The sequence below is a fragment of the Condylura cristata genome, unplaced genomic scaffold (assembly GCF_000260355.1).
Source record: "Condylura cristata isolate star-nosed mole 26May11 unplaced genomic scaffold, ConCri1.0 scaffold00008, whole genome shotgun sequence".
Taxonomy (NCBI): domain Eukaryota; kingdom Metazoa; phylum Chordata; class Mammalia; order Eulipotyphla; family Talpidae; genus Condylura; species Condylura cristata.
In genome coordinates this window covers 53,143,128-53,170,778 of record NW_004567109.1, presented here as the reverse complement: position 1 = coordinate 53,170,778, position 27,651 = coordinate 53,143,128, and the positions used below count along the sequence as shown (strand labels likewise).

Here is a 27,651-nt window from a genome sequence, read left to right as displayed (position 1 = left end):
TTAAAACCCAGATCTCCTTGCATTTCTTCTCTTAACTAATATATAAATGATGGTAATTAAAATAACACTAATAACTGTCACAGATCCAGCCACCACGGTATACATTTTTGTTCTGGAATTACGATGATTTTCATCAGGACTGGTATCTTCTTGAGGAATAAACAAAGCTACTTGTGCAATGTTGGATATTTTCGATCTCAAATTGCTTTTATCCACACTTTGAATGGCAATGAATAAGTGGGTTGTATTGTCTTCTGATTTATTTCCCATTTTAAATGCAAAGGTTTCCTTGGAGTTGACATCATTTGGTAACAGATGAGGGGATTTTACTTGCAAAGCATCATCAAAATTATCTCTTAAATCAAGGATATTTTCACTCATCCTTATGATATACTGTTGAACTAAGAAAGAAAGTTACATGTAATTTAACAGCAAGAGAATATCCTATTAAATTCATTTTTATTTACTTTCTTCAAAATATTATCTAATTACATAACAAACTCATAGTTATATTCAAAGCCTTATTTACTTTTCAATAAAAGTTGAATTCTGAGTTTCCAAACTCTGCCAAATGCTGTTTCCCTATGAAACGAGAAATCTGTTTGCTTCAGATTGATTTAAAACATAAGATTATGATTTAATACTTTACTGAACTGTTTACTTAATCAGCACTATCTATGATGACCCTTCATCCTTACCTCTTCCAACATCAAAATCATCTCCTGGTGCTGTCCATGTTAGGCTGATCTCATCCTCCTCACATGTCGCCTCAAGGTCTGTGATTTGACTTGGTGGGTACAGATCAGGCAAGGGAAGATTTGAAACATTTGCAATTACAAATGTACCACCAGTTTCTGTTCTGCTAAAACTGCCCAAAGTTGTCTGTATATCCTCTTCATTGTTAGGTATTGGTGGATTTCCTGAAAATTTCCCTGTATTAAAATAAACTTGAGTAATTTTACATGTAAATGTACAAACAGGATTTTTAAAAATAGTATATATTTATAAAAGTATAGAGCAAAAACTGTTGGTATTTTCATTTGAATTACTCACCCCACCTGTCTTTTTAAATAGTCATATTTTACCAAGTTTGATTATAAAGCCATAAGTCAAGATGGTGGAAAAGAAAAAAAGCTAGAGATAGTTTTGAAATATGAAAAAATTACTCAGTATCATTTTTATAACCTAGACTTTAGAGTATTATAACTCCTGATAATTTTTGGATATATAATCTCTGCTTGAGGAGAACTTTGGTTTTCCTCTAATTGTGTCTACCAATTACTCTTTCTATCTTTCTTATGTCATAGAAATTATATCGGTAGTTTGGTAAATCAAATGCTACCAATGCAAGTTAACACTATTCTTGAAAAGTCATGAGATTCATGGATTTTATTTTTGTACTTTCAAAATATTTTATGGGGAAATTCTTTAACACCTTGACTAGGATAGCATAGGACAAAATCAGATAATTACTTTGGAATTAATTGTTCACAGGATGTGAACAATGTAACATAATCAAGTACCTATCATACTAAATGGAATTGTTCTACCTTATGAATTATCTCCAAGCTAGAACTGAATCTGGGTAAGTTTTGCTTGTCCTCTTCTAACAAACAAATGTCTCTTTTTGATTCAAATTATAAGGATTAATACTTTGTAGTTAATATTGCAACACAGAGTATTCAATAAAGCCATAAGATAAGTACACAGATACAACTGTGTACTTTTTTTTCATGTAGGAAAACAAACATTGCATAAAATGTTCTATTTAAATTTTATGTGTAGTTAAAAGTTTTACTGTCATAGTTCATTTGGAATGCTTTAACAAAATACCATAAACTGGGTGACTATAAACACCTACCATTTATTTCTTATGTTTCTAGAGGCTGGGAAGGTTAAGATCAAGTTGCTGGCCTACTAGGTGTGTGGTAGGAGTTCATATCTTGGTGTGTAGACTGCTGTCCTTATATTGTGGAAAGCATGAGGGACCTCCCCCCGTGGAGTCATGAGGACCCTACTGTCAAGATCAAAAGGCCTTACCTCCTAATTCCATCATACTGGGCATTAAGTTTCAGCATAGAAGTTTTGCAGGCATATAATAGGTTCATAGGAGACATTAAGTAGGTATAGTTATATTGTGTTACCATTACCTATCCATCTCCAGAATTTTAACCCGGTCAATTTCAGCATTTTGAATTAAGTAACCCACTGTCCTTTGCCACCATGACTTCTGATTTAAAAAGATTAAATATGCTGGTAATCTTATTAAGGATCCTTTGTGTGTGCTGAGTTGCTGCTTCTTGCTGGTTTAAAATTTCTTGTTGCTTTTGGCTTTTGACAGTGTCTCATGTGTGGGTCTTCTGTTTATTCTACTTAGAGTTCATTGAGCTTCTTGTATTTGTAGACTAATACCTTACATGAAATTTGAGATGTTTTCAGTCAATATTACTCCAAATAATTTCTACCCCTTTCTGTTGCTCTTTTTCTTTTGAGACTAACTCTGTGGGTATTTTGATCCATCTGATGGTGCCCCACATGCCACTATACTCTTTACTTTTATTTAATCTTTTTCTTTCCTTTCCTCAGAAACAGTATTTTTAATTGTCCTATCCTCAAGTTTTCTTGAATCTACCTAGTAACTTTTACATTTCCATTTAGCTATTTTTAGTTCCAGAATTTCATCTTGGGCTCTATTTTTGTTTTCTTTTTCTTCATTAGTATTTTAATTTTGTTCATATGTTGCCTCTCACAACTTTTCCACTTCTTCCTTTAGAAGTTCAGTATCTTTTCAAATTTTGTCTAATTTTTTTTGGTGTGTACTAGTCCATCTGTTCTTCCTCGAGAACTCTACTGTTGATCTATTTTTCCCTCATTGAGTGGGTCATATTTTCCTGCTATTTTTTGTGGTATGCCTTCTGATTTTTCTTTTTGGAAATTGGACATTTGAATTTTAAAATATTTTAATTCTGAAAATTGTATCTTCCCATTTCTCTATAGTTTATGTTTCTAAATAATCATAGTCTGTTTCTGAAACAGAGATCAGCCTGAGTATAAGGTTTTATAGGTTTGCTCTGAACCTGCATCTTTCCTTAGGCATGTGTGATAATTTTATAAATGTCCTCTGTATGTAGTTGGTTTTGACTGTTCTAATAATTAAACATCTGACTCCTAGAAGTGGGAAAAAGTGAAAGGAAAGAAAAGGTCAGTCTCTTTAAACCCCCTGGAGGTTACTTCAACCAGAGAGGATGATGGTAATGGCAATTGGCTTCTCCATCTGCATCTCTGTGATCAGAAGCAATAAATAATGATATTTGGAAGACCAGATTTTATTATCTCCTGTGGATTCCACAATTCTATGCATACTGCTCAAGGAACATGGGCAAAGCTACAAGACATGGAGTTAAAAGGAAATGAACAGCTACTATGCAGTGAGGGCTGAAATCGACCAAAATTAAGTACGATTTATCATTTAAACCTTGACGTAGGAACTGAAAGTCTTCAGCTAAGACTCTAAGGTTCCAGAACAGTTACCTCAGTCACATTCTGTTGGGACTTGTCTTGGCAGAAAAATAGATTCCTGGCACTCCCTGCTGGGCTACCTTCCCTGATACCACTACACTGAATGTATTCTTAATCCTTATCATCACTTTAATCCACACATTGTTTACTTTGTATTTAATAAGGACATTCTGTGTAAATGTTCATATATATTTTATAGCTTATATAATTTGAAGAGTAAATTCTACCTGTGACTTGTACCTGGCGCTCTTCAGCTTGAGGGGAAAGTTAGGTTTAGATTTTATTATTATTTTTTTTTTACGTATTCATACAGAACTGGGGTATAGGCCAGAGATGCAGAGGGTGAGAGGATTAATCAGAGACAGAGCAGGGAGTAGAACAGGCATATTGAGGAAGTACACTACTGAGGGGAGCAGCATGCGGGTCAGGAGAGGTCTGCTGAGCCATATGGTCACCTCCGGGGCAGGCAGGGATCAAACTCATGCGGAAGTGGCTTTAGCTTCTTAGTGCTATGCTTTAAGCCACTGCGCCACCAGGGAGGGCCCAGGTTTAGATTTTTAATATGTAGGTAATGTACTTGAAACTAATTAAATGTTAGTTTGGTATTTATTGAACCATTACTAGATGACTTTCACAATTTTTTTCATGTGAAAAATTATATTTTTCATAACAAAATATGTAAAATATTAATCATATCAATTCATAATTAACCATGCTTGCACTGGATTTCAGATATCAAAAATTACTCACCATTAACTACCCTGCCAGGTATATCTGTAACTCTACTGGGTGGCTGCCTTAACCCTCGAGTGACAGTATTTCTTTTTCCATAAACCTGTACTTTCAAGCTATAGCTGCCATTTTCTGTATAAGTTGTAAAATATCTGGAGTATACACCATCATTCTTGAAAGAGTCAGCACCTTATAAAGAATGAAAGAATAAATTGTTGTTGTAAAGAAAAAGAAATTCATGCATTTTAAGAAAAACATATGACTTTTATAGACGTATCACTTCTGTGATATGTCTTATACCCATCTTCAGATTGACCTCTTAGAAAATATTTCCATTAAATCCTACCAGAACATAGTATCTTATGCTATCAACAACTAGTGTTACAAAATGGGTCCACAGAGATCATAACATATCCTAATATAGACTTATTAAGGAAAACTTATGAGTTACCTGCACCATTATCCAAAAGTTGCAAAACTTCAGGTTTTCCACTCTGTGATTCAATGAAAGCAGTCACATTGGCTCCGAGAATGGGTGTATACCCTTGCAGAACTTCTGCATAAACAATCATTGGGCTGGGAAAGCTGTTTGTGTCTTTATTCATTTTAGCATTCACTGTGATTGGAGGCACAGAAAAATTTGATGCCCGAGAATTCACAGTAATAGTTAATATTTCAGAATCTGCTTTGGCTTGAAGACTGTAAGTCCAAATACCAACCTAAAAAGTTTCAGTGAAAATAGTTAGATATCCAAGATCAATCATTTTCTGAATTTCTAATAGCAAACTCTAAAGGACATCTTTTAAATGCGATGTAGAATAAGCAGATTTTTCAGGCTTTGTACTGCACCATAGATGAGTATTGAAGCAATGAGGGCACCTTACCTAGTGTCATGCCACAGGTCTAATTCTGGTGAATCAATGGTGGAAAATATAAATCTTGAACATCTGTCTTAGTTTTGCCCTCATTCTTTGTCCTTACAGTCCACAGATCATAGAATTCTAATTGGGATTCATTCGGAATGAAGCTGTAGCTATGTACATAACAGGTTGAAAAGATTTTCCCCACATTTACTTTTTGAATTTCTTCCTACTCAGTTTGTGTTTTGCCATTTTATTCCCTCCTCCCTAAACATAACTGTTCTTTATTTGACTCTTCCCATAAAATTCTTAGTATCATTAGGGATAGAAACCATGTTCTACTTTACTATAATTTTGAAAATTAATTGTCACTCACTAATAAAAATTATATTTTATTAAATTAAAAGTTACATTTATTTATTAAGCAGTTTCTTTTCATCAGTAGAAAAAATTTTAAGAGAAGAAATCTAAATACTTATTACTTACTTTTGCAGTTTCTGGAATGTGGAGATAAGCCATTTTAGAATCTTTGTCCGTTACAAAATTTCCCACTGGTGTACCACTGGGATCCCACATAGAAATAATGGGAGGCTGTTTATCCCATGTGACAAAAAAGAGTGTATCCTTTCCCACAGTGCTATCAATTGTAATAGTATCATTCATCCAGGAATCACTGTTTAGCAATAATGTCTCACTTTCCAGCTGTTTAGAGAAGAGAGAAATTTCATTATTATTTTTTTTAATAACATTTGTAATTCCTAGTTGGAGAACAAATTTAGATATAGCATAACATATTAGGCTTATGATATCTCTGAAAGTTGCCTGGGATGTGACAGTTGTCATTCAGAAAGTGTGACAATGAAGGGGCTGAGGGAAGAATGAGGTATAATAAAATTACTGGGAGCAAGGCCATGGGCTTTATAGTTGTGCATTTCAGAGTGAGAGGGCAGAAGGGAGAGAAATAGCAAAAAGGAGCCCAATGGACTATGGTAGAGAATTTCGGGATGCCTTGATGGTGAGTATGGCATAGTAATCTGTATCTGTATATTACAGGTGAGAACCTGTCTCTGAATTACATACAGTATTGTGAACCAGTGTTACCTTGACAACAAAAACAACAAAATAATACAATACCATAAAAAATGATGAAATGTTACCACTTTGGACAATATGAGTGGTTCTTGAGAGGTTTTGATTAGTGAAGTGAGTCTGATGCAGAAAGATAAATACTGTATGATTTCATTCAAATATATGGAGTTAAAAATGAGACTAATGGACAAACAAAACAAAAACAAATTCATAGACTATAACAAATCAGGCTATATTAAACTAAACAGCTTCTGCACAATTAAAGAAGCTATCATTCAAATGAAAAGATACAGGCCCCTCGTGGTGCAGCAGGTTAATGCACAGCACTATAAAGCTATCTGAAGCCACTGTAGCATGAACTTTGATCCCCAGCCAGGGAGTGACCCACATGGTGTGGCAGACCTCTCTTGACCTACCCGCTGCTCCCTTCAGCAGTGTATTTCAGTACACATAGCTGTTCTGCTCCCCAGTCTATCTCTGGTGAATCCTCTCACTGCCCTTCTACCTTTGGCCTATATCAGAGTTATGCATAAATAAATGAATCTTTTTAAAAAATGAAAAGATACAATTGAATGGAAGAAAATATTTGCACATCACATCTCTGAAAAGGATTAATATCAAGCTCTACATAGAACTCATACAAATCAAAAAGCACAACAATAAAACCCAATCAATAAATTGGTAGAAGAACTACATAAACACTTCTTCAAAGAAAGACTCAGAAGGCCAACAAGCCTGTGAAAAATATTCATTTTCACATACCTGCAGGGAAGTGCAAATCAAAACCATGAGATACCATCTCATACCTGTAAGAATGTCCCATGTAAAAACAAAACAAAACAAACAAACAAAAATACCTAGAAGACACAAGGGTTTGCAAGGGTGTGAAGAAAAGGACTCCTATTACTCTATTGGTGGGAATGTAGACTGGTCCAATTCCCATGGAAAACAGTATAGAGATTTTTCAAAAGATTGAAAATTGAACTACTGTAAACCCAGTAATTTCACTTTTAGGTCTCTCTCTGAAGAATACAATAAACACTAATTTGAGGCATATCAGCAGTTTTATGGTCTTTGTAGTCCTATTTACAATAACAAAATTATGAAAACAAGCTAAGTTCTCAGTGGCAGACAAGTGAACTAAGAAAATGTGGTTAATGTACACAATGGAATTCTACTCAGCTTTGAAAAAAACAATGAACTCTGATCATTGATGACAATGTGGTTGGGACTCATCCTGAGAAAGAAAGATACCACATGGTTCTCTTACACGTGGAATATAAAGGACAAAACACAGGTCAGACAAAGCCAAACTAAAACAACATCTGACTGCAGAACTGAGATGGTCACAGGGGGAGCTGGGGTAGAGTAAGGTGGGAAATGGGCCCAATGGACTATGCAGAGGACTTGTGGATGCCTTGATGGTGGATCTAACTTGGTAACGGACCTCTGAAGAGGCATGAATTTATAATTCAGTATCTTATACAATATTGGGAACAAATGTTCTGTCAATAAAATTAAAAGCAAGGTGGTTACACTCAGAGAGAGGGAAAACCAGGTAGCTAAATTAAAGAATAAAAGGTCAATTGTATGGTAGAGAATGGAAATTAGACTTTTTGTGGCAATCATAATGTAATATATATATGTGTAAAATATATATATATATATTTGTTAGGTATATATATATATGGTGAATTACAACACTGTATACTGAAAACAATATAATATTTAAAAACCTATTATTTCAAACATTTTTAAAAAAAATCAGAAGAGGCAAGAGGAGAAGTGCATATTCAGGTATATAATGATTACTCTCTTTCTCCTGCTTATTTTATTTTCCTGATATATTCCTTCTGTTGAGCCCAATTTCTGAATTTGTCTAATTCTGGATCTATTTCACAGGAGTCAGGGGAGAGATGACTTGGGAGTTTGAGATATTTTAAATGTTTAGAATTATGGGTGCTATATTGTTAGACAAAGTCTAATTTGGGAGGGAAAACTTGATCTTACTAGGTTTTGATGTTATTTCTCAATTAAACCCCTATGGAAAAAAAAAAAACAGTAGTTATTTCTCAATTAAACCCCTATGGAAAAAAAAAAAAAAACCCCTATGGGGAAAAAAAAAACAGTTTGTTCCCAGTCTTTCTTTTAAATTTATACTTACTTATTCGATTAACATAACTAAAAGACTAGAAATTCATGATTTTCTTACTTTCCTTTATACTAGTAAATGATTTAAACTCCATAATCGGTCTCTAGAAATTTTAAATCAGAGATATCATATCCTACATAAACAACTGAAGCTATAATAATTTAAGTGATTTTTCTCTGGTCTCTGTGTTAATATTACAATTTAATGTTACTACATCCATTATGGTGTTTGCATCAGTGGTAGCATACAAAATATCTCCAAATTACCCATCTAGAAAACAGAAATTAAAGGTCATATCTATTAAAAAATATAATGAATTAATCTTTACAAATGACTTGCTAAATGACAAATGTCTAGTTACATTAAAGTACACAGACATACATCTTTTAAAATTTGCTTTCAACTTTCAAATGCTGTGGTATTCATGCACATAATCTCTCATTTCATCATGTAATTGGGAAATTCTTGTTGAGTTTTTGCTTTTCATTAATAATTTGTTGGGAACAAAATGCAGAAGTCAAAACAATGCTATGTAATTTTCTTTCTTATTTATGCCTCAGTACAAACATGAAAACCGAAGGAGTGGGAGATCTGACCTGAAGAGATTGTTGGTAGAGGTTGGTATTTCCTAGCCTGGTCCTGAATGCATTCATAAAGCCATTATTTTCAGCCTTATCTGAAGCAGATGTATGCATTCCTCCTGAAATGTAAATACATTTAAAAAGTACATTATCTACTTTCTAGAAAATAAATACTATCATTTTTTAGTGATTGGTGAGGTGGCACTATAAACAATATCACAGTTTTGGTAAATGTTAAAATAGACCAAAATCAGTTAAGTTAAAGACTAATTCTCAATTTGTTGTTGATTAGAAAATGTCATAAGAAGAGGTACAAATTTTCTTATCATCTCACTTACCTGGGAACCTTGCTGACTGAAATGGATCTACCAAACATGGACATGAAAAAGTTATTATAAACCCCATGTAGTAAGCCCCCTGACTTCATAACATCCCTTTAGGGAAATACTCACTTTTCTTTAAGGTACAGTCCTGACATTGTTAAGTTCTAGATTTTCCAGGTAGAGTGGGCCAGGATCAGAAAATGAGAAAGTTTAAACATCTATATTGAGGAATTCTGATAGTAATGGGCAATGAGGATAGAAGTATGCTAAGCAATACAGGCAAATCCAAAGAAAAACTACTTCTTTGGGGACCTACTTAAGAAAAAAATTAGTTACAATGGCAGTAAGAACACTGAAAATTATGGAAGTGTGTATATAACTAAGCATTTTAAAAAGGCCACTCAATACAATAATTGGTAGAATATAAGTGTAATCATCCTGTCCATTGGAAATTTATATTCCTTGGTAGAAGAAGAGACTGAAAATGTAGTCCATTTTCATCACTTGACTTGTCTACTATAACAGTTACCAGAGCAAATGGTATCTAGAAGCTATGTTGTTATGTAGATCTATTAAGTCTGAGCATCTGCTAATTCCATCCACAAGCATCCCCTGCAGTCTATGCCCTGGTTTTATGGATTTCCGACTATCCAACACGTGCCTTGAATTTTCTTCCCAAAATTGACTTTTTTTTCAGTGATGATTTGATAATCTTTTCTCCTGCAGAAAAAGTCAACTCATGTTCACATTTGTACTCAGAAGTTTCCTCATCTATCATGCCTTCTTTCTTGACTCTGAAAACACTGGTAGAATTAATGGTCTCCTCTGATCTCCTGGTGTTTTAATACTGATATGTCCCTTCTCTTTTGGAGGAATGTTATTTGATTATACGCTCTGATTGATAGCACTATTTGTCCTTCCAGACAACTGAACCTAAGTACTTTGAAAACAGAGAGGTTTGACTCTGTGCCCAGCTCTTGGCACAGAGCCTGCAAACTGGAGCTTGAGAGACATTGTGGAGAAGTCCACCTCTACATTCATGTGTTACTATCAAAGGACTAAACGTATAGGTAATTTTTTTACCTGTTATCATGCTCATCTCTATGAGTCCTGCTTCAGCAGATGGCCCCAAAGTAATTGAATGAACAATGACCCCACTGCGTTTCACTTGGTCCATACAATTCCATATATTTTTGTCCTTCCCAGCACATGCAAGTATTATTTCAGCTCCATCTATTTGGGGGTATACGTCTCTAATTACCTGCAAACATACAGCATTAATTACTAGTATCTTTAAGTAAAAAGAACTGATAGGGGATAGTAAAAAAAAAAAAAAATTAGAGGAAATCAAAGTATAGAATAGGTAAGTTAATTTCTGCTTTAAAATCATTCAATATACAATCATTGTCCTTTGGTTATTGTGAGTCAGTAATCCACAGGTCAATCAGACACCAAAAGTTAAGTTAGGGTAAATGTCACCCTACCTCTTTGTTTTCTTTGACTAGACTATTCTCTGGAAAAGTCTCCAGGGTATAAAGTCAGCCATACATAGGGCTAAATTATTAAAAATCCATCACAATATGAAAACAAGTCAATGCAAAAGTTAAATAAATTACAAACTTCAAGTTAGGAAACACTTGCTAGTTTATGGCTAGCATAAATCTTATGGCTAGTCATTTTTTACATACCAAAATACTTAGGATGGAATTATATACATAGATGGCATTAATTGTATTTATTTATTTATTGTATTTGAGCTCTATATAGGAATTCTTTTCTTCCATCTAACTCCAAAGTCAAAAAGTTTGAAAATTCAGATTTCTGAATATTACATATCTAACAAGACATAGAAAACTTAGCCTTGGAAACAGCTTTATTTTTCTTTGCTGATGCTTTAATTGCAGACCAAGTAAAAGAAGCCATAATGAATTCGTAGGGGTACTACTTTGGGGAGTATGTAATGGAAGAGGTGTATATGAAATTATAAAGCAGAGTTTAGAATATAGAAATCTATATTACAGCTGGTGTTTGGAAACAATGTTATCAACTTCATTGCCTTTTTTGTATATTTTGAGATAAGAACTGCTTATTGTACATGTTGCAATATATAGAGAAATTATTCATATATTAGAAAATTTCCATCATACTCATATATAATTTTTGAGTGCAAAGTGATGATATAAAAATGAAGTAGAGTTCCCTTTTTCACTTGTCTGTTTCTAATGTTATAGCTTGTTTACAGAGTCCTTATAATATATCAGTCATTTTGTAGACCATTTAGCAGGGGTTTCTGCATTCATGGTAAGAATTTAAAAGAATTCATTGAGCTTTTACAGACATTGGAGAAACAGATATGAGCAACATAGTCATGACTAATACATAGGAAAAATATTGTCCAGAATATTTTGAGAATTTATTCAAGAGAAATAGCAAAATGCAACTTTGCTTAATTCAAGTTCATTCTTTTACCCTATTGTGATTTTGTTCCCTATGGTCTTCCAGAATCATCTTCCTAAATAATTATAACTGGAATCATTCTATGTGACATAAATTGAATCTCTCATGCATAAATATTTCCATAGTTTTCTGTTGTACTTAAAATAAAATCCAAACCACCTGTCATAGGTCTTAAGATCTGGAAAATATGCCTACCCTTATCTACCTTTCTAATTATACTCAGATTCCCTCATTTTCCAAGCTTTGATATCACTGGATTTTTCTCATTTCTTAGAATTATCTCTTTTACATCTCTTCCCATGATACTGAAGTCCACTTTTTTTTTAAAATTTTATAATCATTTATTTTTACATATTTTTGTGCATTTTTCCATGTCAGTTGCAAGCCCCTTGGGTTTCCCATCACCAAATCACCCATGTGCCATCACCATAGTCCAGTGTATTTCCCTCCCCCCACTGTTTTTGATCCCAGTTCCTATTCCACCCCCACAAAATGTCTCTGTTATATAGCTGTTCATCATTATCATTATTTTCTCACCTGTTCTATTATATTCCTGCTTTGAGAGAAACCATGCGTTATTTTTCCTTTTCTTTCTGGCTTATTTCACTAAGTATGATCTTTTCCAGCTCCATTCATGTTGCTGCAAAAGACATGTGTTCTTTTTCTTGGTTGCTGAGTAATATTCCATTATGTATATGTACATCTTTTTAATACAGTCATCCATTTTTGGGCATTTGGACTGTTTCCATGTCTTTCCAATTGTGAATAAAGCAGCAATAAACATGGGGTGCAGGTATCTTTTTGAATCAGAGTTTTTGTGTCTTTTGGGTAGATACTAGGAGTGGGATTGCTGGGTTGTAGGGAAGCTCCATGTTTAGCAGTTTGAGGAACCTCCAAACAGTTTTCCATAGTGATTGTACTAGTTGAAGCCCACTTTTACTAGAACCTCTGACTGAGAAACCCATCAAACCCATCATATGTCGCCATCAAAATACTGCTTTTACCTAAAGTAAATGGTCCCATCCGCTCATAGAAACCTTTTTTTTAACCCTGTTTGTTTGCTTATAATACTTTATTTGCAATCTCTAAATACTTAATTACTTTTAAAATAGCTTATTTATTTATTATCTATTCCTCACTGAACTAGCATAGTCATAAAAGCAGAGAGACTTTTACAACCCAGTTGTTGCATAGTGGTGCTTGGTTTTGCACACAACAGACAGACAGTAAGCATACATTCAATAAATTAAAACATGAACTGTCTTAAATGCTAATGAGATAATCAAGTAATGTACTCATAAAAGTGTTGAAAATTCCTGCTTAAGGTTACAACTAGCAAGTAACAATTAGGGTTTGAATCCAGGACTTCATGTTAGGACCTACATTAAAAGAGGAAAATTCAATAGGATTGGGAAAAGCTACATGAAGTAGCTTAAAAACTGGTAGAACTTAACTTGGAAAGGAGGTATTTTAGACAGAATAATTGCAAACACATACTTATGGAGATTGTTGGTAGTTGCAGGCCTTGGGAGACGCAGTATGCAACAAACTGGTTGATGTTAGATTATGGGGGCTCGTGGGGAATTGAGAAAAGAAGGTTGGCAAGAGAAGTGAGGGCAGTTTTATTGGAGGAAAGAGTCTTCAACTATCATCAGACTGAGGATTTCCGAAAATTTTATAGACTGCAAGAACAGTCAAAATATCTAAACAGGAAATTGACTCAGTCAAATTTAATCATGATCTGAAGATGATGATTTGGGTAAAAACAAGATTCATAGTAAGAATCATTGTGAATTTATATTTATATATAATAAATGCTGTTCTGACAAGTAAATGTGTCATTCATTTGATCCTCATAATAATCTTATGAGATAGCCATTCTTATTTTCTTATGTTGTGTAGATAAAGCATTCAGTGTCAAGGAGACTAAAATTTTGCCTTGATCACATAGCTGGTAAATAGCAGTCAGTACTCATGTTATGACCTGTATTCCTTATCCTAGCTACGACCAACAGTCTTTGCCACATTTGCTTTAATGAATAATCAGGTTGTCCTAACAATGTCACAGAAACTAAAAAAGATTTAACCTTAAGTAGAATCATACCACTTACCCTTTTTACAGTTCAAAATTCAGTGACTCTTGCTGCCTTATCATATAAACATTTTAAGAAATATTTATTGAGCACTAACATTTGCATAAGACAGAGTCCCTAAAGTGGAACTTTATAGACACTTATCATCCACGGTCTATCTATATATTAACTGATTCATTTAAAAAAAAAAACAAAACATAATTTGGTCCCTCCCTTGTGGTGCAATGGGTTTGGATGCAGCACTGCAAGCTAGCCACAGCTGCTTCAGTGAGAGTTCGATCCCTGGTCCTGGAGGTGATCCACATGGTGTGGCAGACCTCTCCTATCTTGCCTGCTGCTCCCCTCAGCAGTGTACTTTGTCGATCTGCCTGTTCTGCTCCTCAGTCTGTCTCTGGTGAATCCTGTCACTGCCCTTACACCTCTGACCTGTACCCCAGTTCTGTATGCATAAATAAATAATTTTTTTTTAAAAAAAAGAAGTGGATACAGCAAAGTGGCAGGTTATAAAATCAACATAAAATCTTTAAAAAACATAATTTGATCCTCTTTCTATGTGTGTTATACTGTATTTCGTGAAATTATGTAAGAATTGGGAAGTAACATGTCCAGGCACAGAGATGACCTTAAAAATAAACACAAATTATTTTTGCAGAACAGTTCACCTGAAATGCTACTTCAATTCCAGAGCAGATGGAAACTCCTCCTGAAGCTTCTGTAGGTAAGTTCTCTATGAGCTTTATCCTTTCTTTATTGCTTGTTATTTGGATTAGCTTATGTTTGATGTGGGCAGTATTATCAAAGTCAACTATCCCCATCCAGGATCCATTTTCAACAATCTCCAGTATGACATGTTTGGCTGCTTTATTTAATCGATGTAGGCGATTGTAACTCTGAATAAAACAAGATAAGAAAAGTAACCAAGTGATTTTTTTGCTCAAAGATAATAGTAGATCACAGAAAATATGTGTTGATAAGGAAAGAAAGCAATTATAGATTTGTTGAATTTGCAACACTGAAAATAAAGTTATATGTGTTATAAGATATAGGATAATTTAGAAAAGAGCTAATACTTTTAACTAGAGCTGAATTTGGACTGCTAACTACACAAATGAGAAGTGATGGGTAGGTGGGGCTTAGGTTGGAATTGGGGTGATGAGTCTCTTCTTATGGGCACTATTCCTTAAGGCCTCTGAGCCAGCTGTCTTAAAATGAAACCACCCTCTAGCTTATAGAATCAATCCAAACTGTACTGGGTGGTTGTTTTCCAGTTAGAGAACAAAATCTCCCCACCCACTGAATACTAGACTTCAAAGGGTGAGAAATTACCAGACATGCAACTGAATTTTGAGAGAACAAGTCCTTACCTCTTCCCATTTCTCTTTATCTCTTAACCTCTTCCTACTTTTTGCCAATGGATTGATTGGAATTAGTGCTTTGGTACACCCATGAGGACTATCATCCTTCTTTCCCAGACTATTGAAGTACCTTTGCTCATTTTTCCAGCCCCTCAGCACTTCTCTGATAATGTGCTACCTCCTTCCAATCCATATCCATATTTCCTTCTGAATTGCCTGGAATGCAAAATTTCTCTAATGTGTCCGCATTTGAGAACTCTCTCCATCATTGATTGTACTTTCACCTTAAGCCTGGCTCTGCTTGAATCTTGTTTAGAGGAGACTTCATCTTTCAGTTTAGCACTTTATATCTCTACAGCAACACTTCCTAGAGTTCTCTCTTCTGTGTGATAGTATCTAGCATTTTCCCACCCTTTCTTAAATCAGGTTTATTGTGGATTATTTTAGTCTTTTTTTTTCATCTTATGACCTTTCCAGTAACCATTCACCCCCTATTTGTGGGGGATATTATTCTGGGTTTTCAGCGTGCTCCATTCTGCCTCAAATATGACATCCTCTGAGTACCTAATCACATTATATTACTTATTTGTAGTTCATGCATCTTGACAGTTATATATTGAGCGCCTATATGTGATGAACCCCATTCTAGATAATATAATAAATTGGAAAAGACTTGGTTCCAAGTCCTAAGGAGCTCCCAGTTTAGTAGGAGAGAAATGTGTAATGTTATATAATATACTAGGGATATGCATAGATCACTGCAGAAACTGGTTCATACCCTAGCCTAGAAGCGTAGAAGCCCAGCCCATCTCCTCTGGGCATAAATAGCTATTTTTTAAATCAAACTTTGAAGAATATGTGAGAGTTAATCATATGATAAGGATAGAGAGAGGAAAATTTCTGAGTACTGCTGTAGACCCGTTAAGGATATTGATCTCCATTCTCAGAGCCCAGCACAATGACTACTACTTACTGATGTTAGTGGAAGAAATGAATGACTAAACCTGTCTATATCATCTTCATTATGATGCTTTTTCTGTCTGACTTTGAGAATAATGAGATGGTTAATACAGGTAGTCAAAAAAGATAAAGTTAGACTAAAATTTTTCCTACTTGACTCTACCTAAAATGTAGAATTCAGTAGTTCCAAGTCCACTCTAGCCTCATTTCTGTAAAGGATCGGTAATAGATAAAGGGACAAGGTAAGAAGACATTTCCATATTTCAATCACTAATTGTGAGCCTTCTGACTAAAACTCAGCTAAATTATCATGAGTAAAACCCTCCAGTTTTGGAAAACAACTCTTAATTTTGTTAAATTTTGTTGTCATCTTTCCTCATATAACATATTGCTACCTCAAGATGGATGTGGTTACAGAAAGTGATGTAGCTTTTATGTCATTATACAATTTAGAATAGTCCAGATTCAGGTAGTACTTAGAGTGTACTTAACTATTGAATAGCAAACTAGTCCCTATAGGCAGGAAAATTAGGCCTATGAAACTTACCTTCATGTTTTCAGACTTATCAAGAACCAAGCACACAATTCTTTCACTGGTCCTCAGCAGTGAGAAAACAGGTGGAGGAGGTGGTGCATCCATAGGAACTGTGTTTTTAAAATCCTCAGACATGCTGATCACCTCCCATGTGCTTCTGCTATTGCACATTTTATTTTGTAGGGTAGGAGCTTCTCGGTTGTGGTTTTTTTCAGTACAAAACTCATTGATCTACAATTTTAGTTTGATGAAAAGAATTTTTTTATTGATGCATTTAAAAATGCAAATATACAGGGGCCCTCCTTGGTGGCACAGTAGGTTAAAGCACAGCACTAAGAAGCTAAAGCTACTGCAGCATGAGTTCGATCCCTGCCCCAGAGGTGACCCACATGGTGCGGCAGACCTCTCCTGGCCCGCCCACTGCTCCCCTCAACAATGTGCTTCCTCAGTCAGCCTGTTCTGTTCCCCACTCTGTCTCTGGTGAATCCTCTCACCATCCCTGCACCTCTGGCCTGTACCCCAGCTATGTATGCATAAATAAATAAATCTTTAAAAAAATGCAAATATACATCTGACAAAAAATAAAAATATCCTATAAAAATTTGTCAATGAGGAGTTCATATCATATCATTCAATAATAATGACAGTAATAATAATATTTAATATTAGTTATGTGCTTACTTTATACCAGCCAATATTCGAGGCACTCTGTAGGAATACATCTTCTCCCACAGGTTACCTGGACAAATATTTTATTCTACTGAAATAACATTGTATTGTAACAATGCATGGGTTTCAGGTATGCAACATTCAAAATCAACATGTGTATGTATTACATTAAATTCCCTACTAAAGTCCAAGTCAAGTTCTAGTTTTAACTATACAATGGACACACTTAAAAAGTACAACATTATGCCCTTGGTTCTGTTAGACAGTCTATACATTATGGGAAGAACAACTGGTATACTTACAGAGTTAATGCTTTGCATAAACATTATTGATGCTGTTTCCCTTTGATCTTGATCAGGGAAAAATTGACAATCTTTTTCATATAGTTTTGTCTTAGAATCAATTCTGCATGGTTTAAATATACAGATATCTTCTTGACACTTAAACACTCTGTTGACACCAGTAATACCTATGGAACACCTGAAAATATTTGACATTCAGTCTCGCAGGCAACCTAACCATTAACATTTTTTGTGAATCTTAAATGTTTCTTTTGACAATGATCCCATTTTTCATCTTTTATTGTAGTACCAGTCTTTTGTTGTTGTTGCAGGTTACATTGATATACAACACTGCTTGTCATTTAGAGGGATAGGTTCATACCTCTTCGGGTTAATAAAATAATACACCCCACCAACTACCAAGGAACCCTTATTTGTATTCTTATTCATATACCATATATATCATATTCTGACAGCAGAATTTAAGAGTTCCTATCAAAGCAGTTATCTGAAATTGTGGAAAGCAACTTTAAATAGGACTTACACGTCTACCAATGACTGAGTTCTTTATTGTCAGTAAACCTGGTACTGCTGTCTTGCTTAAGCCCAAATGATTGGAGGTCCCCTTTTTCTAAACATCAGTCACTCCTGAAGACCTGCTGGAGGTAAATGGTCTGGTGGCATTTAGAAGAGAGCAGTTGTGAAATGTTCCCCTAAGACTGCATTAGGACATGATCATGAGAGTTTTGATTAGTCGAGTATATGGTTGGAAACACTAAGAGTGAGGTATTGCCAAAGTCAGTAGATTGTAAAGTGAAACATGGTGGGGGACTTTTGGACATTTTCTTTTGCCAGGAATTGGCTACAAGTATCCATTTAGGGGACTCATATAAACAATCTAATAATATATGCCCTAAAACTGGTATAATGGGACTGATGAAGGATCTTCACTGAAATCATTATCTGTCAACTTGCACTTTTGTGAGAAACACTCAGACCCCATAGGGGATTTAATGATGTGGCTGATCGTACTTAATTTTAAACCAGTGTCCAGCCATTCTTCTCTCTTGATCTCAGAAACAAGAATTATCTATTTGTGAAGATTCATATTTTAAATGAACTTTATAAATACCAAAGGATCCTTGAAGTTTCTGGTTTCTTAATAGGTCCAAATTTAATGCTCTTCTTAACTATTTTTTGTTCATTCCTGTATAGGGTAAATCATTTTGCTCTTCTTCAATTCTATTTTATAAAATTTTATATAGACTAGCATTTCAGGGCAAGTGGGATTCCCAGCTACAGTGAAAAGTATAAAAATATGTCAAATTGACTAACAAGTACTCTTAAAATTTTGTGTTTACATGGGCAACAAGCAACATTAAGGTTGTTTTCCAAAAACTTAAAATGCTTTTTTTTGTGGTATAGCATCTGTTACCTGTAATGGGACCAAAGTGAACAACTACATTTGAAAGAAACAAAACAGCTTGAAGTAATGTAAGAAAATATAAATGGTCATGCCTTGTTGCTTCAATTTTTCTTGACTTAGCAGCATAGTAAGGCTCTTCTTTGTTGTACTCATCAAACACGCCCCAGCGGAGATGGGCCCACTCATGGACTAATAGTTTACCTGTGGGAAAAGATTTAAACACTTGGTCATCATTCCAGTGAAAAAACTCATCTTGAATATTTTAAGGTACAATTAAAAAAATTCTTCATTTTTTAACTGAGGTAATATTTGGATACCCCCATTACTACCACAGTGCAACCACCACCAAATCATCCATGGTCCACCAATAGTCCATTGCATTTCCTTTTCTATTAAAAGACACTTTTTCCCTAAAAAAATATATAAATATATATTTTAAATTACTGTCAACATTTATAACATTTAAATAAAGAGCATGTTATATGACTCCATATTATTTATTCATTCCAGAACATGTCAACTCCAATAAAACATTTCTAGAGTACTTGCTATGGCCCAAATATACTGAATATTGGGCATTTGTAACCATGAGGTAGAGGAGATTGACATACACACATATTTAGTCCATGAGCTATAATATTAATAACATTCTTTTTTAATCATTCATTCTTCCATATTTTTACCCAATTACTCCATTTTTATTTTATTGGTTAACCTTTTCTTGCCTTTTATATGTGTGTATCCTTAGACAAGTCACTTAACTTTTCTGTTTCCTGTTTCTTATTTGTAAAGTCCACTTTCAATTGGGGATGATCGCTGAAGTAGCACAACTGGTTCGTGGGGGTAAAAAATCTTATATATTATAATAGTGTGCCTCTCTCTAAATTCAATACCTAACAAAATAAGCATATATGTAATATATCTGTGGTATTAAACTGTCATGTGGGATATTAGGTAAAGCATAAACAAGGTTGGTAAATACTGGGATAGACCATATGTAATTGTGGTGATATTGAACTAAATTCACTAATGTGCTTGGATCATAATTAGTTGTCATTAGATAACGATACTGCTATTGTGAATTATATATGTTATCATCATCCAGGTGCCAGAAAATTTAAAGTCTTTGATTTGGAGCTACTTAGATATATAAAGAGACATAATAAGTTTTTTTCCAAAAAATTCAGTTATCTGCCATCTCATAAAGGACTTTATTAAGTCATACACTTTTTAAAAAAATATTCAGTCAATTAAGTTTTAAGGAAGAAAAAGCAATTTTTTTGCTTTAGATATAATAATAAAATCTGAGGGAATAAAAGGTGAAGGGGAGATAAGAAATATAATCTGTTCCTGTTACAAAGTAAGTTGCTGTAATACAAACTAGCTCATATGAAATCTGAAAATAGGAGAAAAATATAAGTATAGTGGTGGAGTTTGTTTTCTTTCTTTAGTGCTCATTACCCAAGGAATAGTACTTGGATAAGCAGCATCAATATTGTCTCCTAGTTAGAAATGAAGGCTCTCAGGCTCACACTGAACTTAGTGAATCAGAACCTGCATATTAATGAAAGAAATCCTGGCTGAGAAACATAAGTTTAAGATTTCCCAGGCAAGTGTGTCAACATATTAGGAGAACTGTGATCTTCATATGGAAGAAAAAGTTCACATATCATTTATCTGGTAGGGATTTAGTGGGTTATAACAACATTTAAACTCCCTGCACCAGCAGCTCTCTTTCAGAGTGCTACTTTCAGCCTTACTTCATTTTCAGCTGGTGGCCAATTGCTCCATTTGTCATGTCCATTTAAAATCAGTCCCACTGTCTTAGAATTCTATTGCTATATACATTTACTCATTTTATGGTAGCCATCTTGCTTTTGATAGTATTTCCACTCTTGTGTATATTTTAACATCTACCTGTTGGGAGGGTAAAACGGAGAGGCTATTTAATATTATCCAAATTGGCATTCTAGGTAGCTATATATTGTTGCTGTTGTAGTAATTGATATTATAACAACCACAGGATTTGAGGAGTCAATTTCTAATCTTATTTTTTCCAGAACTATATTGCTTTTAGAGCTTAGTACATCATATTTGCATTATGGGAGAAATATCTGTCTTAAGAAAAAGAGAGGAAGCTGTCAATAATGGAAAAGAGCTAGGTAGGAGGTATGAGAAAAGAATGAGGTCAAGCATGGACATTATCTTTAAAAATTGAAAAAGAATCCTCCTCTTATAAGAAGGTGGATATGGGAAGAGATAAAGTAGATAAAGGTTTAGAAGTATAAAGGAAGAATGTAGATGCCTCTATTTTTTCAATCAAGGCATCTGTTAATGATGGGATGTAAAGAATAGCTTCTATCTGAGAAAAATTGTAAAAGTTTTAAGACAGCTGCTGTAGTGATTGAGAAAGTAGTTGGTGAGGGCCAAATAAAAATCTTTAAGTAGCTTTAAGGTCTTCACTGAGTGTGAAAAGTGTATTTATATAACAGTTATTAATTGTTAATTAACTTTATAATTTTCTTTTATAATCTTAGATACAGGGAGTCAAGGAAAATTAGTTGATACTGAGAATTTCTCAAGTTGAATGGGATTTATAGATAGGAGTGGTAAGGGATTTGAACTATTTATACTTGTAATTAAAATGACTGATTTTGCTAGACATGGCAGATGGGAAAGAGCTTTTCTTAAAGGATACAAAGGTCATGTAACATATTGGGGGAGAGGAAATATTGGGGTGGGATGATGAAACTTTGAAGACTGGGATGGGGAATGGCTCTAGACTCCAGAGACAGTGAATACTCGTGGAAGGGGCAGTGGAAGAAGGAGGGATAGTTCTGGGGTATGTGGATTCAGGAAGATTTTCTTGATTAATTACATCCGAGTTGGGCTCTTCTTCAATAGTAATTTGAAATTGTATATGAAAATACTATGTTTTATTTAATTTGAACCAGTGATCTTAATTTTTTACATGTAGTACTTGAAATTGCCTTTTTTTTTAAACTGGGGAGAGAAGAGGGCACGGGAGGATGGTGATGGCACATGGGTGAATGAGTGGTGGGAAGCCCACGGGGACCACAACTGAGATGGACAAATATAAAAAATGAAGAATGATGTATAAATAAATAAATAAATTTATATTAAAAAGAATTGCCATTTTTATAGGTAAAAGTATTCACTTAAAGACAGGTTCATGTGGTTCGATTAAATAGGCTCAATAAAATATCAGCAACTAACAGCTTTTAAGTATTCTTTTATTAGCTGGGAACTGACATTTTGGTTATTTTCAGCTTTATTTAAATGCATTTCAGGAGGACAGCATGTGACTGATTACCATCCAAAGGTGGAGAACTAGAAAGTTAAAATCTAAAAAGTACACCTGGAGAAATGTACTTATTATGGCTATACGATGATCTGTAGACAACATACTGAATACATTTACAAGGACTTTCTAGTTCAGTATTTCCAGTGGTTTTGTAAGGTAGGAAGTTCTGTATTCACTACTTTATAGAGGATAAGCACAGAGAGGTTAGGCACTTGTTTCAGGTGACACACAGCTGATGAATAGGGGAGTCAGGATTTAAACTTCAGGGCTCTGGTTCCAAGGATTATATGCCTAACCTGGATACACAGCTGCTCACTAGATTATAATCAACCTACCTGATGGTCCATATTCATTTTGTTTTTTTCCAAGGACAAAGTCAGGGGTCAAATGAATGTATTCTCCCTTTTCTCCACACGCTCTGAACTGCCTGGTATATGGTTCATCTTCACCTGGGAGGGCTGGTGGTGCAACTTTAACATCAGCCTGAAAATGTTTAAAAAGACTATTAAACATTTCCTTCAGAAATAGAAATGACATTTAAGCTGAAATTTTTGAAACGATCAATTTGCAGCAAAATTGTGGAGCAACAGAAAAGATAATCTTTTAAGAAAAGTTTTTGACTCACATGTGTATAGCTTTCATGTTTTGGCCTCTGATATTGAGGGTTTTCCTTCCAACTATTAGGAATTAATATTGATATATTTTTGAAAAACAGTCTTTTTCCTGTGGCTTCAAACAGGTAGGTAGAAGCTTCAGTTACCATGTCCTGTTGTTTAGCAGAAAAAAGTACATGAGGGTGACCAAGTAAGAGTTAAAGGACTAATCATCAGAGGGATTTCCTGCCTTTAATCATAAATACAAAAGTCAACTGCCTGGAGAGCAAGGTCTCTGTTACAGACTTCCAACTCTGACATCTGTCACTCCAAAATTTTAGTTTAATCTTGCACATTTAATAGCTTTCAGTCTTTAATTATCCCACATCAACAGACAAATGCTTGTGTTAATTGTTAAGAGAAATTGTATGATATGATAAAGAGCATAGGCTTTGGAGGTATCTAGACTTGGTTCTAATTCATAATACTCTGGTTATTAAATGGTGACTTTAGAGTCATATTTTTTGTTCTAACATTGGCATTAGCACTTTCTGAGAACTAGATCTTTACCAATTTATTTAACAGCTGAAGCTCAATTTTCCTGTCTCAAGTGGACTTTCATATCTTTAATGTTTCCATGAAGATAGAATGAATTATGAAGTACTAAGTTCTATATGCAGTCAGAAAACTGGTGGTTGCCATTACTGTCAGTCATAGAAAAAAATTGTACCTAATGCAAGCTCAGGTGAACACTTAGAAGGAATGGAGTCATAAGAGAGGTTTATCACTGTACTTCCACCCACTATCATAAGCAGCTATGTTGGAAGTCCAGGAATTGATGTAATAGAAAAATTCTTAAGACCTCTTCTGTCTCACCCCCTGCTTTCCTCTGCAGTGTATTTAAGTAGATCAGCTTATTCTGTTCCCCAATCTGTCTGTGGTGAATTCCCTCATGCCTCCCCCACACCCCCCTGCACTTCTGGCCTAAACCCCAGTTCTTATATGCATAAATCAACCATTCAATCAGTAATTTTTTTTTAAAGAAGTAGCCCAAATTAAGAAGTCTCATTTCAAGGAACTTGAAAAAGGAGAATAAAAAGTGCAAAGCTCAATAGTAGGTAGGATATAATAAAAGTCAGAGCAGAAATAAATGAACTAGAAATCAAAAAGATAGTTCAAAAATCAATGAAATCAAAACCTGGTTCTTTGAAAAAAATAAAATAGATAAACCTCTAGAGGGGAGAAATTCAAATAAATAGAATTAAAAATGAAGGAGGAGAAATTACAACACTTCAGTAATTCAAAGGATAATCAATGATTCCTATGGACCTTTATATGCAAGCATGTTCAACAACCTAGACAGAATTGACAGAGTCTTAGAGTTATACAATCATCAAAAATTAAGGAAGGGGAGAAAAAGAAAACATGAACAAGCCTATCATAAACAAGAAATTCAAACAATAATCAAAACTCTCCCCAAAACTAAAAACCCCATTGCCTTACAAGTAAATTCTACTAAATTTTGAAGATGAACTGATTCCTATCATGTTCAGACTGTTTCAGAAACTGAGAAAGAAGAGATACTACCAAATACATATTATGAGGCCAACTTTATGTTAATACCAAAACCTACAAAAACAACAAAAAGAAAGCTACAGACTAATCTCTCTTATGAATGCAGATGCAAAATTCCTCAATAAAATCTTAGCAATGCATTAGACTTATGAGGGCCCTCTCTGATGGCACAATGAAGCTCTCAGAAGCCACTGCTGCATGAGTTCAATCCCTAGCCAGGGAGCTGACCCTGCCACATGGCATGGCAGACCTCTCCTGACCTACCTGCTGCTTCCCTCAGCAGTGTACTTCGTCAATTGGCTTGTTCTGCTCCCCACTCTGTCTCTGGCGAATCTCTCACCATCCCTGCACCTCTAGCCTGTACCCCAGTTCTGTATACCTAAATAAATAAATCTTAAAAAAAAAACACTATTAGTATTCTTAATAATGAAAAACTGAAAGCCTGTCCACTAATAGCTGGTATAAGACAAGCATCTCGACTGTTACCACCACTATGCAACACTGTATAAGAAGTCCTAGCTAGAACAATTAGCTATAAAGGGATTCAAAACTGGGAAACAAAGAAAACTATCATTATTTACAGATGACATGATAGTATGCATAAAGCACCCCAAAGACTACACAGGCAAACTAATAAAGACTTTTAAACCAGTTCAGCAAAGTGGCAGTACACAAAATCAACACACAAAATCAACACACAAAATCAATTGCCTTCTTCCACTCAAACACCTGAGCTAGAAAAAGAAATTAAGAACACCATCCCACTTAAAAATAAGAAAATTAGATACTTGAGAATAATTTAACAAAGGAGATAAATAATCTATACAAGGAAAACTATAAAACATTAATAGAAGAAGTACAAAGGGATAGAAAGATAATTTCTCTCATGGGAAAGAAAGAATCAACATTGTCAGAATGGCCATCCTACCAAAAGTAGTTTATAGATTCAATGCAATCCTAATTAAAATCCCAATGGCATTCTTCAAAGGAAGTGTGAATATTATGGAAACTCATTTGAAACCATAAAAGATTCTGAATAATCAAAAGATTTCTGTCAAAAAAGGGGAAGAATGGCATATCACATTCCAGACTTCAAAGATACTATAAGGTCATAATAATCAGAGCAGCATGGTACTGCAACTAAAATAGATACAGAGACCAGTGGAATATAATTAAGCCCAGAAACAAATCCACACATTTATGGGCAAGTAATATAAAATATGGGAGTGAAATATATACACTGGACAAGGAAAGTCTCTTCAATAAATGATGCTGAGAAAACTGGGCTGCCATATGCAAAAAAAAATGAAATTAGATTACTCTCACCTTCATATGAAAATCATCTCAAAATGGATAGTTCTAAGACCTGAAATCACAAAATATGTAGAAGAAAACAGGAAAAAAAAACTTCATGACATAAATTTCAGAAACATATTTGAGAACTCATCTCAAGCAGCAAGGAAAACAAAGAAGAATATAAACAAATGGGACTAAACTAAACTAAAAATCTTCTTTGCAGCCAAAGAGACAGTAACCAAAACAGAGACACTTTCTCAAATGGGAGAAAATATTTGTACATTATAGGTCCAACAAGGGACTGATATAAAAGATCTAAAAAGAGTTTGTGCAATTCAACAAAAAGAAAACAGACAATCCAATAAAAAATGGGCAGAAGAGCTAAAAAGGCACTTATCCAAAGAAGACATGCAGATGGCTGACAGACATATGAAAACATGTTCATGATCACTTATCTTCAGAAAAATGCAAATCAAAACCACAGTGAGATGCCAACTCAGAGAATGGCTGATATTAGAAAAAAAAAAACATAAACAGTGAGTGCTGGTGAGGAGAAAAGGAACCCTCTTAAACTGTTGGTGCAAGTGTAGACTGATCCAACTCCTCTGGAAAGCTATATGGGCATTCCTCACAACGTTAAAAATGGATGTCATACAACCCAGCAGTTCTACTCCTAGATATCTACCCATAGAACACAAAAACACTAATTTGAAGGAAATATGCATTCCTATATTTATTGCAGCACTATTTACTCATGTCATTTACAGCAACATGGATGGTTGGAAGAAATAATACTAAATGAAGTGAGAAAGAGAAAGATAAATACTTGATGATTTCACTCATATGTAGAATATACAGAAATCAAACAGTCAGACAGCCAAATCTAGAAATTTGACCATAGATCTGAGTTATACAGGAAGAGACAGAAGGGGAGGGGAAAAGGGTAAGGGGTGAAAAGAGGAAGGGGAACATCACATTGGGCCATATATGACTGAAGCTACAAGAAGTGGGAGAGGGTGGGGTGAGTCAAGGGAAGAGTGGTGGTCTAATGGAGTATTATGAGGGTCTTTGGTTGTGCACGTGGTAAAATAACATGCAATTGTAGAGATGTAAACCTATACTCCTAAAATATATATTGTGATGTAGATCATCATTACCTCAATATACATAATTAAAAAAAAAACTCAGAAAATGAAAAAAAGAAACAATTTAAGCAAAAGAATTAGATGTGGGATGGCTGAAACAAGAATGGGAAATTATTGATCATTGTTGATGTGGGTGAGTCATTATACTTTTTTGATTTTTGTACATATTTGATATTTTTCATAATATAAGATTTAATTGTTCTATTAAAAAAAAAAAAGATGAATCCAATAGCTCATTCCATGGAGTTCAGAACCAGAGAGCCCTGTTTCCTGTGTTTTCTCTTATAGTGAGACAGGGCAAAAACTAGATCCTCCAATTCCTGCTTCCATTCCAGCATTTTCTTTACTCCATCACAGTTTTTAAACTTCCTGAGACATTTAGAACTTTCCTTAATAATTATTGATGGCTAACTCAATCTCTTTTTGATAGTCAAACAAAGAAATTACATTATTTCCTTACCTTTATTTTTCCAATTAATGTTTCATCTTCTGGCACATCTGGATCAATAGCAATGATGATGTCTTCATAGCCATTGTCATTTAGTCGAACAAGAGATGTGTTGGATCCTTGCAGCAGGTGCAGGAGAACGAAGAAGGCAAAACTTCTGAATAACCCCATGTGTCTTTCAAGTTGTTCCTGGCTCAAATTGTGATTTGAGAGACTATTCTGTCACTTTGCCTCCAT

General features: G+C 34.6%; 1 protein-coding gene across 1 annotated transcript; it reads right to left on the bottom strand.

Moving 5' to 3' along the window:
* LOC101626084 (calcium-activated chloride channel regulator 4) lies at positions 1-27,585 on the bottom strand. Its single transcript, XM_004679536.1, has 14 exons — positions 27,427-27,585; positions 22,983-23,123; positions 22,693-22,840; positions 19,125-19,233; positions 17,628-17,805; positions 16,669-16,887; positions 14,469-14,696; positions 10,340-10,517; positions 8,949-9,052; positions 5,598-5,813; positions 4,703-4,970; positions 4,270-4,440; positions 699-932; positions 1-401 (listed from the first exon to the last, which is right to left on the bottom strand). The coding sequence occupies exons 1-14, from the start codon at positions 27,583-27,585 to the stop codon at positions 1-3; spliced, it is 2,754 nt and encodes a 917-aa protein (XP_004679593.1).
* Positions 27,586-27,651: the final 66 nt, after the last annotated feature.

What these genes read in the sequence shown, in the direction of transcription:
- LOC101626084 (XM_004679536.1), bottom strand. Translation starts at nt 27,585, where the DNA reads ATGGGGTTATTCAGAAGTTTTGCCTTCTTCGTTCTCCTGCACCTGCTG. An exon ending in AGAAAAATTGAAGCAACAAG is followed by an intron (nt 17,806 to 19,124) that starts GCATGACCATTT and finishes AAATATTTTCAG; the next exon opens with GTGTTCCATAGGTATTACTG. An exon ending in GAATTGAAGTAGCATTTCAG is followed by an intron (nt 10,518 to 14,468) that starts GTGAACTGTTCT and finishes GTATGTTTGCAG; the next exon opens with GTAATTAGAGACGTATACCC.